Raw genomic sequence first — 14,072 nt, 5'->3', positions numbered from 1 at the left:
AATTTGGGAGCCCTTTCACTATATATATTTATATATATATATATATATATATATATATATATATGAACGTAAGTTCGTCAAACTGGAGCAGCCGCCCCAGTACACAGCTAGACAATGACGAAGGAACAGACCCAGATTCAGTGCTCAATTGAAGTCTTTATTCTCCAGCAAGCCTGCCGCCGCCATAACGCGTTTCGCCTCTTGCAAAGCTTGGTCACATGGCAAGTTGCTGAGAGCAAGTGCCGGGATTTAAAGTGACAGTGCGCGCGTTTTAGTTACAACAAGAGTAACAAACATGGAAAAAATACTTTGCTTCACATGTTTTTACATTGAACATTTGACCAGTGCATACATACAAGTTTATAAAATATGTAAATAAATAAATAAATATTTAAACATTTTAGAAACTGCACAACCTGATTCAATAATTGATCTAATCAGGTTGTAAATTTGATACTCTCATCTAGTATGCACGAATTTCAACATTCAGAATAAAGCCCAAGTGGGCAGCATCAAATATCATTTGTAAGAAATAAATAGAGCTCAAGTGAGCATATACTCCCTTGCAAAACATATAACTGCGCTATTCGATGTAAAAGTCATTCCCAGCACAAAACAGTGAGTGCATAAATATAAACTTTCCTCTTATTTTTGATTTTCCCTCTATTCTTTTGTGCAAGTGATGAATTAAAAACATTTTTTTCTCTTTTTCACATTCTATATGTTCTTGTTTTAACACAAAAAATTCCATGGATAGCCATCCAAGGTTGCCCTCTCTAGATGTTACTGCTCTCATAAATACATGAAACGAGAAAGGCAGATTGTGCTAATGAACTTAGTGTTCCAATAGTACATGTTACTTGCAGTCAGAGCAATTGGCACAAAACAACAATAATCAATGTAATCAATGAAAATCCCTTCTGAAAAATACTGCCCACCACAGTTTTAAACTTCTGTATTTGCAACTGAACTAGCCTTGTGCTACTTCTTAGAACCCGTTATCAAAACAGTCCTAACATCTGGTTGTTAAAAAAGCACCTGCTCTAGAAGATTTCATTACTATTTCTGAAAAAATTCTACAAGCATGTGTGCAGATCTTCAGTTGCGTTGAGCCCATGTGGTTGCTTACTGTTCATATCCAGAATATATCTGGTTTCGAGTAAACGAAGCCTCGCCTCTCGATTGCCACCTCTCTTCATGGGCCAAACTGTGTCTACTGCAAAATATGAAAGATGAACTGGATTGGAGTTATGGTCTGACTCGAAATGCCTCGCCACAGGATAGGCCTGATCCTTGTTTTTGATGGCTCTAATGTGCTGGAGCACACGTTGGTGCACCGGCAGGCGGGTACTCCCCACATACCGGAGCCCACAACTGCACTCCAGCACATAAACTGCATAGTCTGTTTTGCAGTTCAAACGCTTGGAAATCTCTTTCGGGGTCTCTGAGAACGGGACAACATAATTGGTCTTATTGACTCCATGCTTGCAGGCTTTGCATTGCGAGCATTTTTTGAACCCCCTCCCCAGGGCCTTCCAGGTATTCGACATCTGTGGTTCCAAGCTGTTTTTAACTAAGGATCTGGCCATAGATACAGATCTCCTGAAAGTGACGAGTGGATTGTTCACAACCTTACTGCCAATAATTGGATCCCCCAATATAAGGTTCCAATTTCGATTGAAAATTCTTCTAATGGCAGAATGCTGGCGGCTAAATGTAATAATCATGCGGGGCTTAATTAGTTCTCCACTCTGGGGTACCTCTTTAACTTTCGGCAATAGTGCAACTTCACGAGACATAAGCCTAGTTCTCTTTTGGGCATTCTCAAGTACATCCTTGGAATATCCTCTGGCTAGGAACCTGTTGATACTGGCTCTCTGTGCTAGTTCACACTCCTCATCACTGCTGCAAATCCGCCTGATCCGCAGCAACTCACCATAGGGAATACTGCGGATCAGGTGGCGTGGATGGTGGCTCGAGGCATGCAGGATGGTGTTGCCCGCGGTGGGCTTTCTATACAATTTGGTCCGGATACAGTTACTTTCTGCATAGACCTCCATGTCTAAGAAACTCACAGCATTAGTACTAATACATGAAGTAAAATGTAAATTCAAGCCGTTAGCATTTAGATTATCAACAAATTGTTTTGCCGATTCCTCTGTTCCTCTCCAAATAAAGAACAGATCGTCTATATATCTTAGGTATGTTACTACATGCTGATCCATGGTCGTACGCAGTTCCCCCCCCAGGACCTGTTCCTCCCAGAGCCCCATGTGCAAACATGCGTAGCTCGGGGAGAAACAGGCCCCCATTGCAACACCTCTTACTTGTTGGTAAATTTGGTTGTTGAATTGGAAGAAATTCTGCTCCAAACACATCTGAATCATTGCTAACAACATTCTGTTGTGTACCCCAAAATACACAGGACGCCTGTTCAAGAAGTGTTCAATTGCCTTCAGACCATCTCGGTGTCCTATTGACGTGTATAATGATGACACATCAAGGGTCATAAACAGAAATCCTGGGCTCCATTCTAGTCTCTTTGTTTTGTTGATAAAATCTGTTGAGTCCTTCACAAAAGAATCCAGCCCTTTTACCCAGTCTTGCAAAAAAAAGTCTATGTACCTGGATACATTTTCCAGGGAGCTGCCAATGGCCGAAATAATGGGGCGACCAGGTGGTACTTCACAGTCCTTATGCACCTTGGGGATCAAATAAAATGTAGGCACCACCGGATATTCATTCCTCATGAATTTAAATTCATCCTCCGTTATGATGCCTGCACTCCTCCATGCTTGTAGTTTTGCTTTTTGATCCCCCCATGTCGCCTTCAGTGTAGGCCAGTTACTCTTCCTGTAGCAGGCAAAGTCGTTTAATTGTTTTTCGGCCTCCTCCAGATATAAAGTCCGGGGCCACAAAACAACATTGCCCCCCTTGTCTGCTTGACGTACCACAATGTTATCATCTGTGCCTATTTTTTTGATCAATTGATTATAGCACATATTTTGCTTCGTCATATGTTTCCGCCGTCCATTGGTAACAGAGTGTAGTTGCTTCAACTCTTTCACTACCAAGTCGTGGTAAACATCGATATTGTCACGAAGCATAATTGGCTGGAACGTGGACTTGGGTTTGAAAGGAGTTAAACCGGCTGCTGCAGTATCATAATTTGAACTGGTTTCGCCTCTTTGACTGCCATCGGTTTCTTGCTGTAGGGACCATATTTCATCCAATGTATCCTGATCCCCTACAGTTAATAAAGTCGGACTTCTGTTCGCATTTACAGGGTTACGTTTGGGCTGCATACTGTGAAACTTGTTTAATTTTAGTTTACGGACAAACCTGTAGGTGTCCATTCTCGCGTCCGCATAATTGAAATCGCATGGTGGGCAGTACGATAAACCAAGGGACAATATTGATTCTTCCTGTTTATATATATATATCTACAGAATCCTTTCGTTTAGTCAAGGATGACGAGCCACACCATCAGGTACTTCAAAGTTGTTTATTCGGGCATAAACGACGCGTTTCGAGCTCACGGGCTCTTGGTCACATGACCAGCGTTTTTTTCACTCAAGTATATATGCAATTGCATTATCATGGAAAGGGAAGAAAGATCTCCGTGTTTACAAACATCACACGGAGATCTCTTAAAAGCAATGCGTTTTATTCAGCAAAAACAGAAACTCAATGAGTATCTAAATTAATGCATTTTCCCCATTGTTTGGTTTTAAAGAAAAAATATTTAGTGAATAACAACATAACATTTCAAAATAAAAAATGACACGTTATCAAATGTTCATTTAGGGTGTAGTACCCATGGTATATTTACCAAGAAGAATAGGTTTGTAAAGTTTAGAAAGAATTAATCCAGAAGGGATGAAAGTTAAATGTTAGAGAGAGGATATAGACATATCTATAAAGACTAAGATCGCTTGGGTGTAGTACCCTCTGTATCAACGTCTAATGTGTACCAAACTCATTTCATAAACGTTAAAGTAAGTGAAGAGAGGAGCTATGTTCAATTCTAGTCAACAATGTCAGTTAGTGAAAAAAAGTGTCAATTTAACTCTACCCTCCCATAGAAAAAGAAATAGGAGACGGATCTCGTGCTCATAGTTGTATCAATAATTCCAAGTGAAGCATTGGTGCTCATAGCAATATTTTCTATCAGTGGTTTGTTGCTTCATATCTAGACGTGGTCTTATGCTCTAGGGAGAGGGAAAAGTGAAAAATAGAACATATTAGTACATTGAAATCATCCGTGTATTTACACTTGAGAGAAAACATAGCAATCTTCACAAGGTCATTACTTTCCAGAATTATCTCCTGTTTGGAACTTTACATATAATCAACCTATTTACAACGAAAAACCAAACAAAACTGAAAAACAATATCGGTTAAAAGACATATTTGAAGAGATATGTCATGAAATCAGAGTACCTTAAGAGGAAGGCTGGGAAGCCTGCCGAACAGTATTTTTATAGATGGACATACATTTCTTCGTCAATATTCATCCCAAAGGGAAAGATACACCCTGCTTGTAAGATAAATTTGGACTCTGCTCTGCGTAAAGCTGTCAAACGATCCCCTCCCCTGACATGTTTGGGGATGGAATCCAGTGCGAAAAATTTCGCCTTGGTCCAATCTCCATCGTGATATTGGTGGAAATGCTTGGCCGTACTGTATGCAAAATCCTTGTTTGTGATTTCACGCCAGTGCTCCAAAATTCGCTTTTTTACAGGGAACGTGGTTGAGCCTATGTACCATTTGCCACAAGGGCAAGTCACAACATATATGACATGGTCAGTGGTACACTGGATGTTTTTAGTTATTTTCCATTTTCTTTTTATTCTTTTAAGCTCGACCTCCCTTACATTTGAGCTGTGGCTGCAGGCCTTGCACTTCCCACACTTGAAAAACCCACCTTTTGCTGCCAGCCAGGTCTTCTTTTTCTCTAGGTGGCTCTGTACAATTAGATCTTTGATGGACTTTCCTCTTCTATAGGTGATAGAGGGATGTGGATCTAACCTTTCTTTCAGTACCTTGTCTTGTAAGAGAATGTCCCATCTTTTCCTTATGATCTGGCTGAAAGCTGAGGACTGGGTATTGTAGGTGGTTATTAGTCTTATAGGGGCTTTTGGGTTTTGGGGACTGGCTCTGGAGTCTTTAAATAATGCATCGTTTCTCTGGATGAGGGCTACTCTGTCTTCGCCTTTCTTCAACATGTTGGTGTGGTAACCTCTCACTTTGAACCTCTCATGCATTATTTTCTTGTGTTCCTGATACTTCTCTTCAGTGCTGCAATTCCTCCTGGCGCGTAAAAACTCGCCAAACGGGATTGCCCACCTAAAGCTAGGAGGGTGGCAGCTGTTCGAATGGAGCACCGAGTTGCCTGCTGTCGTTTTTCTAAAGATCTCTGTACACATATATATATATATGGCTATCGAAAAAAACGTTTGGTCGAAAGTCGTCAACAATAAACGCAATTCCAACACGGACCCTGGTGTGCGAGTCATTTGTGTGGTTCCTGGGAGAAAAAACTCAATTTGGGAGCCCTTTCACTATATATATTTATATATATATATATATATATATATATATATATATATATATATATATATATATATATATATATATATATATATATATATATATATATATATATATATATATATATATATATATATATATATATAAATATATATATATGTATATATATATTCACTGAAAAAACCATAGATATATTCACTGAAAAAACCATAGGTTTTAGGGGTGTTAGCTGGACATTTCACTCGCACAAAACCATTGAAATTCCTCTGTTATAGTTAGTTGTACTAACTATAAGTGGCGCGCCCGCAATCAACTGCTGATGATGTCACATATTACATCATTCATGACATGGTCAGTGACATCACTGACACTCAGGATTCAAGGCAACTTTATCCTGTAACTTAAAACGCCACAGGGCATCTTTCCACACATATCTACTCCGTCCATCCCCCCTTTCTTCACCAGTGTGAAAACACAGCCCATTGTGCATATGAATACTTAGTTAATCTTACCTTCACAGTTGTTTTTTATGATTTAAATTTCTGAAAATACAGGTATAATATATAATAGTATATTTTTTTACAACACAGCATAATATTAACATTTTATAAATTATTTTCTTTGCCTTTTTGCTCTTCTCAGAATATATTGAATTTCACTAGAAACAGTGATTTCAATCGTACTCATCACATAACAGCGGGCAAAAAAAAAAACAATCAAGATTGTTTAAAAAAAAACGACATCTAACATATTTATCATATACCCAACTATTTCTGAACATTCCACAAAAACTACATGCTCAATAATAAACCATAGAATACAAATCACACATATGTAAAATGCTTTCTTCTAAGAGTAATTTCTTACTTGAATATGAAAGAACTCAAATAATAATACGATGAACAATTATTTTTAATTTTCATACACTGTAAAAAAAGTTCTTTAAAAATATATGCTGACAGGATTTGCAAGAAAAAGTCCTTAATTCAAATATATACTTTTCCTCTAGGCCAAATAGTATTCTTGAAATCCTTTATATTGAAATTGTCCAATAATAATTGTAAAAATCCATATTAATAAATTTCTCATAGGCCGAATTATGTTCCTAAAACTTTGGCTTTAAAAATATTAGGTAGGAATTTGGTAATTCGCTAGGCAAACGTTGTTTAAAAACCAACTGAGCATCATTACAATATGTCCATCCTTTATAGCATTTTAAATAGACAGTGTAATGTCCAGATGTTGTAGAAGGACCATCATGGAAAAATTAATGCTACTGCTACAAAAGTTCTTCCTGATATTGATAGTTGACTTGCTACAAAATGTTTTTTTAAAGTTTCCAAATTTTCTTCCATCAGCTGTACAACGTTGCATCATTAAAATGATATATTGTGCATATCTTTCCATAAATAATGCTGATAACATTTCTGCTTTGCATTGGCTATACTCCATGTTTTGATTTGCTGCTTTAACTAGTTTGTTGAAAGACACTGATTTACAGTCTGGTAATGTCAAATATATAAATCTTTCAGTGTCTATGTTAGTGCTACATGTAAACATACAATTTTCACATTGATGTTCCCATTTATAATAAAGGTCAAAAAGATTTTCAATTTCTTTGCCTTCATTTTCCAATAGGTAAGCATATACATTAGAAATTCCTGAACATCTTGCTGGATATTCTGCGTAAGTTTTGTAGAACCAGAACACATGTCCAGAAGATTACGAATACCAGAAACACTTTGCATGTTACTTTTATCAGTTCTCAATTTTTCATAAACAGAATGCAACAAGGAACAAAGGGCCAGATGTAGGTAATTCTAGTTTACCAACTCTTAAATACCGATCCATACCGAATCGGTATTTAAGAATCGGAAAACTGGATGTAGGTAAAACATCGGAAAAATTGACCGATTCAGTAATTACCGAATCGGTAAATACCGAATCGGTAAATACCAAATCGGCAATACCCATTCAACCCTATGGGCCTCCAGGCCCATAGGAATGAATGGGAATTACTGAATCAGTATTTACTGATTCGGTAAATACCGAATCGGAAAATCCAAAAAGACCCATGTGAGCCTGTCAACCAATCAGGAACACCCACCACAATCCACAACAAAGCAACAGAGGAATCAACCAATCCCTTGCAACCACCCCACCCCAGTACCTGGAAGTGGCCACACCCATGCAGGTGCAGAGCAACTGAACTGTTTGGAGAGCTGGAGGAAACACAGAGGAGCAGGTAGTCCTGAGCATATCTGAGCAGCAGAATGGAATCCCAGGATGTCCAGAAGGATGCAGCTGAGTGCAAGAAAAAATTGAAATTCAGCCCAGCAGAACTGCAGCTGCTGGTTGAGGAGGTCGTCAAACACCACACCCAGCTGTTTGGCAAGCAGTCTCTGCATGTAGCAGACTCAGTCAAAAGGAACACCTGGCTGGAGATCCAGTCCAAGGTAAATGCCATTGGGATCATACACAGAGACATAGAAGACCTCAAAAAAAGGTGGTATGATCTGCAGATCATTACCAAAAAAATAATTGCAGCACAGAGGAAAGAAGCCGGAGCCACCGGTGGAGGGAGGAACAGAGCACCAAGACTGACAGACCTGGAGCAGCTGGTGGAATCTACCCTGGAGCCTGAAAGTATCCATGGGATTGGGGATGCTGACAGCTCAGCCAGAGCTGGGAAAAAGAAAGGTAAGATGCATGGACTTCAATCCCCACCCTTTTCCCAGATTCCCTTCCCGAATGTGGTTGTCTGCATCACACTCCAGAACTGGTTATAGTTATTTCCAGCAATGCATCATGGGAGAAGTAGTCATAGGAACATTCATCAAAGCAGTCAACATAGAAATCAGCAAGGCATGCCACACATTACATACAAAAGCTGTTGAGGACTAGGCAATTGTGTGATAGGAATGTGATTTAATAATAACACACAGGTGAACATCACCACTGAACCAATGTCCATATCTGTCCACAGGAGAGTCATCGCGCAGTACAGTGCAGGAAAGGGAGGAGAGGGCACCAGCAACGGAGAGGAGTTACAAAACAACCGATAAAGCAGGTCCAAGCACTGTGCTTCAAAACACACCCACAGCGCAGGCAGCCACTACACCGGAGAGACCCACCACACCACAGCCTCTGTCACCTCTTCTGTTTGGGTCACAACAGTTTGAACCACCAGCACTCTCCCCCACACCAACCTCAGAGTCATCTGTGCTGGGAAGGCCAAGGATTTAAAAAAACAATGGTCCTAAGCATAGAAGGTATAATCAAAAAAGTTTTTATAGACTTCAATAAGTACTATAAAGTTGATTCCTATGTCCAGCTGGACGTAGAATGTTTATTAAATCAATGTATGGATATGAAAAAATGAAAACACAAACAAATACAGTAGGGCACAGTCCAGTACCCAACATGAGGGAAAGAAAATAAGGAAAAGGTGGGAAACAAACAAATTATCAGGAAATAACTTTGGAGCCAATCGTTGCTTGCACCTCATTACATAATACGGCAAGCTCTAACCGACAGTAACCACAATACATAAATACAATGGTTAATTTGCAGCACTGTTTGTGAAAGTCAACGTTTCGATCCCAAGCTCCTAAATTAGCGGGATCATCATCAGGACTATTAATATAATTGCCTGGTTGTTAACATTTTAGCCTGTTGGAATAAGGGGAGAAAAAAAACCAGAGGATAGTGACCCAGGAGAATCACGTAAGGTTCAAGTTCAAGCATGTCAACAACAATTGGTGGTGAAAGGTGCCACCATTATTACGGACTGAATTGTTTGTGACTCGGTCTTCAGGGTGCTGTAAAAACCGGGGCTAAAATTGTGCTTGTGAGGCGGGATTTCTAATTCATAGCGGGTTGAGCAAGGCTTTGTGGGTACGGCGCTGCGGTGGCATGGGGGAAAAAACATGGGGGGAAAGGAGTTTTATCATGCTTCCAAGGTTGCTTGGCCAAGATTGTCAAAGAAAAACGGCAGTGGTTTGCTTCGAGTGATTTGATGACTAGATTGGTGCAAGTGAAAACAGCTAGACGACGCATTGAATAAATCAGGCATGTGTTTGTCAAACTAAAAGGATATTCAGCGCAGTGTGGAAGGGACCGGTTTCTAGGGGAGAGATGGATTATTCCAACCAAGGAATACCGCATGTAAGGCGGTTTTGGAGAAGAATTATATGTGTTTGGATTGACGAAACGGTGCAGTGAATTTCATAACTTAAAGGGTGCAGGTTCGTGTTTGTGAAGCAAGGCGGCGAGACGCGGTGGTAATGGGGTTAGACTTGTCGCTGACCTTATCGTGGTTCAAGGGAGAGTCACACGCGTCCTTTATCTGGTCATAGGCCAGGGCGCGGGATGTGTCCTCCTGAAATAAAGTACAAGTGTCCCGTTTGCTTTACTAAAACCAGTGATTGACCAAGGGTGGGAAGAAGTGAAAAAGACAAATTACCGTGGTGTCCTGGTAGTTACCAAGTGTCTTGGAACAGTACGCTTCGGGTTTCTGAATGAGCCCGGGACCTGAGGGGATATCCAAGAATGCCGCATACAATGGCGGTTTGGTTCCGTTTGGAGCTAAAGCAAAGATAAGGGGTAATTAGCCAAACTAGGACCACCCTTGCCTGCGTGGAGATCGGGTAGCTGGAGGGGGGAGGAGGAGGGGGGGCGATGGAGGGAGGGAGCGATGGGCTTACCTCGAAAGAGTCGCAGGTGGAGTGGATGCTATGGTCGTTCCTCTGTGTACCGCGTGATAGCCGGAACCATCGGGCACAGGGATGTTCTGGTTTTAACCTGGAGTGTTTACGCGCCATTTTGGAATTGGGGCGTGAAAAGAGAGGGTCGGACTGTGGGGACTGTGGGATGGCAACGGCGGTGGCCATCTTGGAGCGGTGAGGAGGGGTGGTGGGTGCCGGTTGTGAAGCGGACAAGCCAGTGTGTTTAATTACAGTGCCATAATTGTGAAGGTTTCCCGTGCCATTTGGTGACAATATTTACATAATTTACATATTATTTATATACTAATATATACATATGTACAAGTAGAACGATTCAAACTAGTATTGCCACATTCAACCGTTTTGGTCAAAACTTCAAAATCAATCAAGGATTTGGACATATTTCAGTGGTCAAAAAAAAGTTCAAGTTAACACCATTAACATCTGTGTGTTAACTGGTTTAGGGGATCACTCAGTTGAATCGAATATAGTTCAGGTAGTTTATAGTTCATAGTTCAGGTAGCTTCTGTTCTGTTCAGCCCATTTCTCATGGAGTCAAAAAGAATTATAGATTTAAGTTCTTCTTTGTTCAGTAATTGTGCCATGTTGCCGTCTCTTTGCGGTAGTTTCAATGCTTTCAAGACTGTCCAACGAATGTCATCCTCGCTATGGTTGGCATCTGTGAAGTGATCAACCAGTGGGGCATTCGGTGTCCTGCACCTGATGCAACTTCTATGTTGGCAGATTCTTGTCTTTACTTTTTGTGTCGTTTGGCCGATATAACTTTTATTGCAAGGGCAGTGTATTAGATAAATTACGTTACAAGTATCGCAATTTGAAAACGTGTGGCATCTGACTAGTATTGTTGAACGTGAAACTTTTGCCTTCGAAAAGTTTATATCGGCCAACTTTATAGTACTTATTGAAGTCTATAAAAACTTTTTTGATTATCCCTTCTATGATTAGGACCATTGTTTTTTTAAATAACTAGCTACCCGCGGTCTAAAGCGAACCTACCGGGTCTCCTTGTTTGTCTAACTGGGAAGGCCAAGGAGGCATGATGTGCCCCCTCTCAGGATTCTTGAGACATCAGATGAGGAAGATGTGGATGGTGTCACACCAACAACTCCATCTCAGGCTGCCAACGCTGGGCAGCAGACTTCGTCTGGAGCTGTGCGGGCCGGTGTTTGGGGCCAAAGGGCACAGGAGAGAGGCGAAGGCGAGGATGGAGAGGGGGTCTTCTGTGGTCTTGAGGCCACCATGGTTAAAGTCCAGCGCCTGCAAGCAAAGGGCATTTTAGCAGTTCATAGACAAGTGCGCACTTTAAATAGCAGGATGTTCAACATAGACCGGGGGATTGGTGCAATGACAGAGTGCATGCAGTCCATGGCAAAGGGAATGAGGGACATGACACAGACCATGAGTGCTCTCTGCGACAAACTAGACAGTGACCACTCCGAGAGGGGCAGGGATAGTCAGTGCATGCGCCAACAGACTAAAGCCATGAACCGGCTTGCTGCAGCAACCTCCCTACTATGCCGGCGCTCTATCAACATGCAGGAGTGCATTGTGCAGTGCTGCACTGATTTGTCGAGGAGGATGGGGAAAGTCACCTCTGCCATGGAGCTTTTGCTCACACAACAGGCAGCCACTGCTGGATACACAGGTGTCGGGGACACAGAAGACTCCACCAGCAGGAGTGGCTCCAGCACTCCTGTTCCTGGCATTCGAAGGAGCAGCAGGAGGCAATCTGCTGACCCAGGCACCACTGCAACCGGTGACACCCAGCCTGGTGCATCCCGCACTGTAGTGCGTGGGCGCAAACATTGATGATGCCCTCAACCCACAGGACAGGTCACGGTGAGGGAAACTATGACCACCCAGTGTGGAATACAGACATTATAGTACCATGGTGTTGTATCAGTGAAGTGCTGTAGTGACTATTAAACTACGTACTTCAAAAACTAAGCCTGTCTGTGTCTCCTTACTTACTTAGAAATATCGGCGTGTGATCTCTGCCCGTCTCAGTCTCCCATCTGTTGCTGGTGCTGCTCCTGTTGCATAGGGCTCTGCCTGTTCCGTGTCATCATCAATGTCCTCATGATGTGTGATTTCCACCTATGTGCCTTCCTTGGTGGCAAGATTGTGCAGCATGGCACAGGTCACTATCATTTGGCAGCAGATGATTGGAGTGTAGTGGCGTGCAACTCCGCTCTTGTGGAGGCAGCGGAACCTGCTTTTAATGAGTCCAAATGTGCGTTCAATAACGTTGCAAGTTGATCTGAGTGCCACATTGTAACGCCTCTCACTCCTGGCAGATGGATTGAGGTAGGGGGTAAGCACAAAGGACTGCAGGGCATATGCGCTATCGCCTAGGTGGAAAAGAGAGTGCCATTAGTTACATACTCATGATACATTCATCTGCTATAACTATCAGGGTGTGTCACAGTCATTTACCTAGCAGGTATCCATCCCCCAAATCTCCAGCAACAAGGCGTGTGTATATCCTACTGTTCTGGAATATGTACGAGTCGTGGGTACTTCCAGGGAATTTAGCGACAATGTCTGTAATGATGTTGCCAGTGTTGCATATCACCTGCACATTGATTGAGTGCGTTGACTTCCGGTTCCTGTAAATGTGTTCTGTGGCTGCAGGTGGGCAGAGTGGGATGTGGGTGCCATCTATGCAGCCTATCACGTGAGGGAAGTGTGCCAGTTGATATAAATCTGTTTTGGTCTTCGCAAGTTCCGCATGTGTGTCAGGGAACCTAATGTAATGATGCATTCTCTGCATCATGGCCTTAAGGAACTTCCTAAAGAAACGGGACAGGCAGCTCTGGGACACACCACCTACTGCATCAATCACACTCTGGTAACTCCCAAAGGCAAGCAGATGTATGCTACACAGCACCTGCACATGGGGTGGGATGGCGTGCACCCTTGGTGTTGGGTGCTCCAGGAGTGGGTTCAGGTCCCTGATCAAGTCCAGGATGGTGTGGGGGTGTAGCCTGTACCTTTGCAGTATCTCTGGCTCAGTCAGTTGGAAGAGTGTTATCCTCTGCCTGTACACTTTCTCTTCCCTTCTCCATACCCTCTCTCCTGCTGCCTGTAGCCGTAGCCGCCTTGCTATGACGTAGAATGCCGCCATTCTGGTTACACTGTTGCATTTTGGGGCCTTATTTTATAGCCTGCGCCTGGTTACCACCTGCTTTCAATCCATGGTAAATACCGACTCTGAAATACCGAATTTCATAGAATTCTGTATTTTTTTGGTTTCCTAAATCTCCATAGACATTATTTACCATTTCTTATTTACCGATTTGGTAAATAAGAATTCGGTAAATAAGGATTCGGTAAATTCCGATTCGGTAAAATACCGACTCATATTTACTGAATCGGTAAATTTTTGACTCCTACATCTCATTTTCCAAAACAACGGTCGGTAACGGCCGAAATTACCGAATTTCGGCCGTTACCAATCGGTATTTGGTTACCTACATCTGGCCCAAAATCTTTGCTGTTGCAAACTTTCAAGAAAAAAAACATTGACCACTACATTAGCATTGCAGTTGATACCTGAACTTTTTTCAAACTGATAACTAACAATCTCTTCAACAGTGTCCTTTTCTTTTTGCTTGCAATCACAACATTATCTTGTTTTTTTTCCTTCTCTATACCTTCACTACAGATCTTCTCATACTTTCCTTTTCGACCTACCACACGCTTTTCAAATACAGGATATTGACCTAAATTGGGAGCATACGCTCTTCTGAACCAGTTATACTGTTTTAC

At 41.8% G+C, this 14,072-nt stretch overlaps 2 protein-coding genes across 2 annotated transcripts in view; one reads left to right on the top strand and one right to left on the bottom strand.

Annotated features, from left to right (window-relative positions):
- The window catches only part of LOC147679786 (myoferlin-like), a 3,853,508-nt gene that overhangs the window by 1,671,846 nt on the left and 2,167,590 nt on the right, over positions 1–14,072 (bottom strand). The gene's annotated exons all lie outside the window — the stretch shown is intronic.
- Positions 7,827–8,799, top strand: LOC147679788 (t-SNARE domain-containing protein 1-like). Its single transcript, XM_086944669.1, has 2 exons — positions 7,827–8,253; positions 8,540–8,799. Exons 1-2 carry the CDS (start codon positions 7,827–7,829, stop codon positions 8,797–8,799), a joined length of 687 nt encoding a protein of 228 aa, XP_086800795.1.

Source organism: Lissotriton vulgaris, chromosome 11 (assembly GCF_964263255.1).
Source record: "Lissotriton vulgaris chromosome 11, aLisVul1.2, whole genome shotgun sequence".
Classification (NCBI taxonomy): domain Eukaryota; kingdom Metazoa; phylum Chordata; class Amphibia; order Caudata; family Salamandridae; genus Lissotriton; species Lissotriton vulgaris.
Note: the sequence above shows the minus strand (reverse complement) of the source record. Positions and strands in the feature narration are given on the sequence as shown.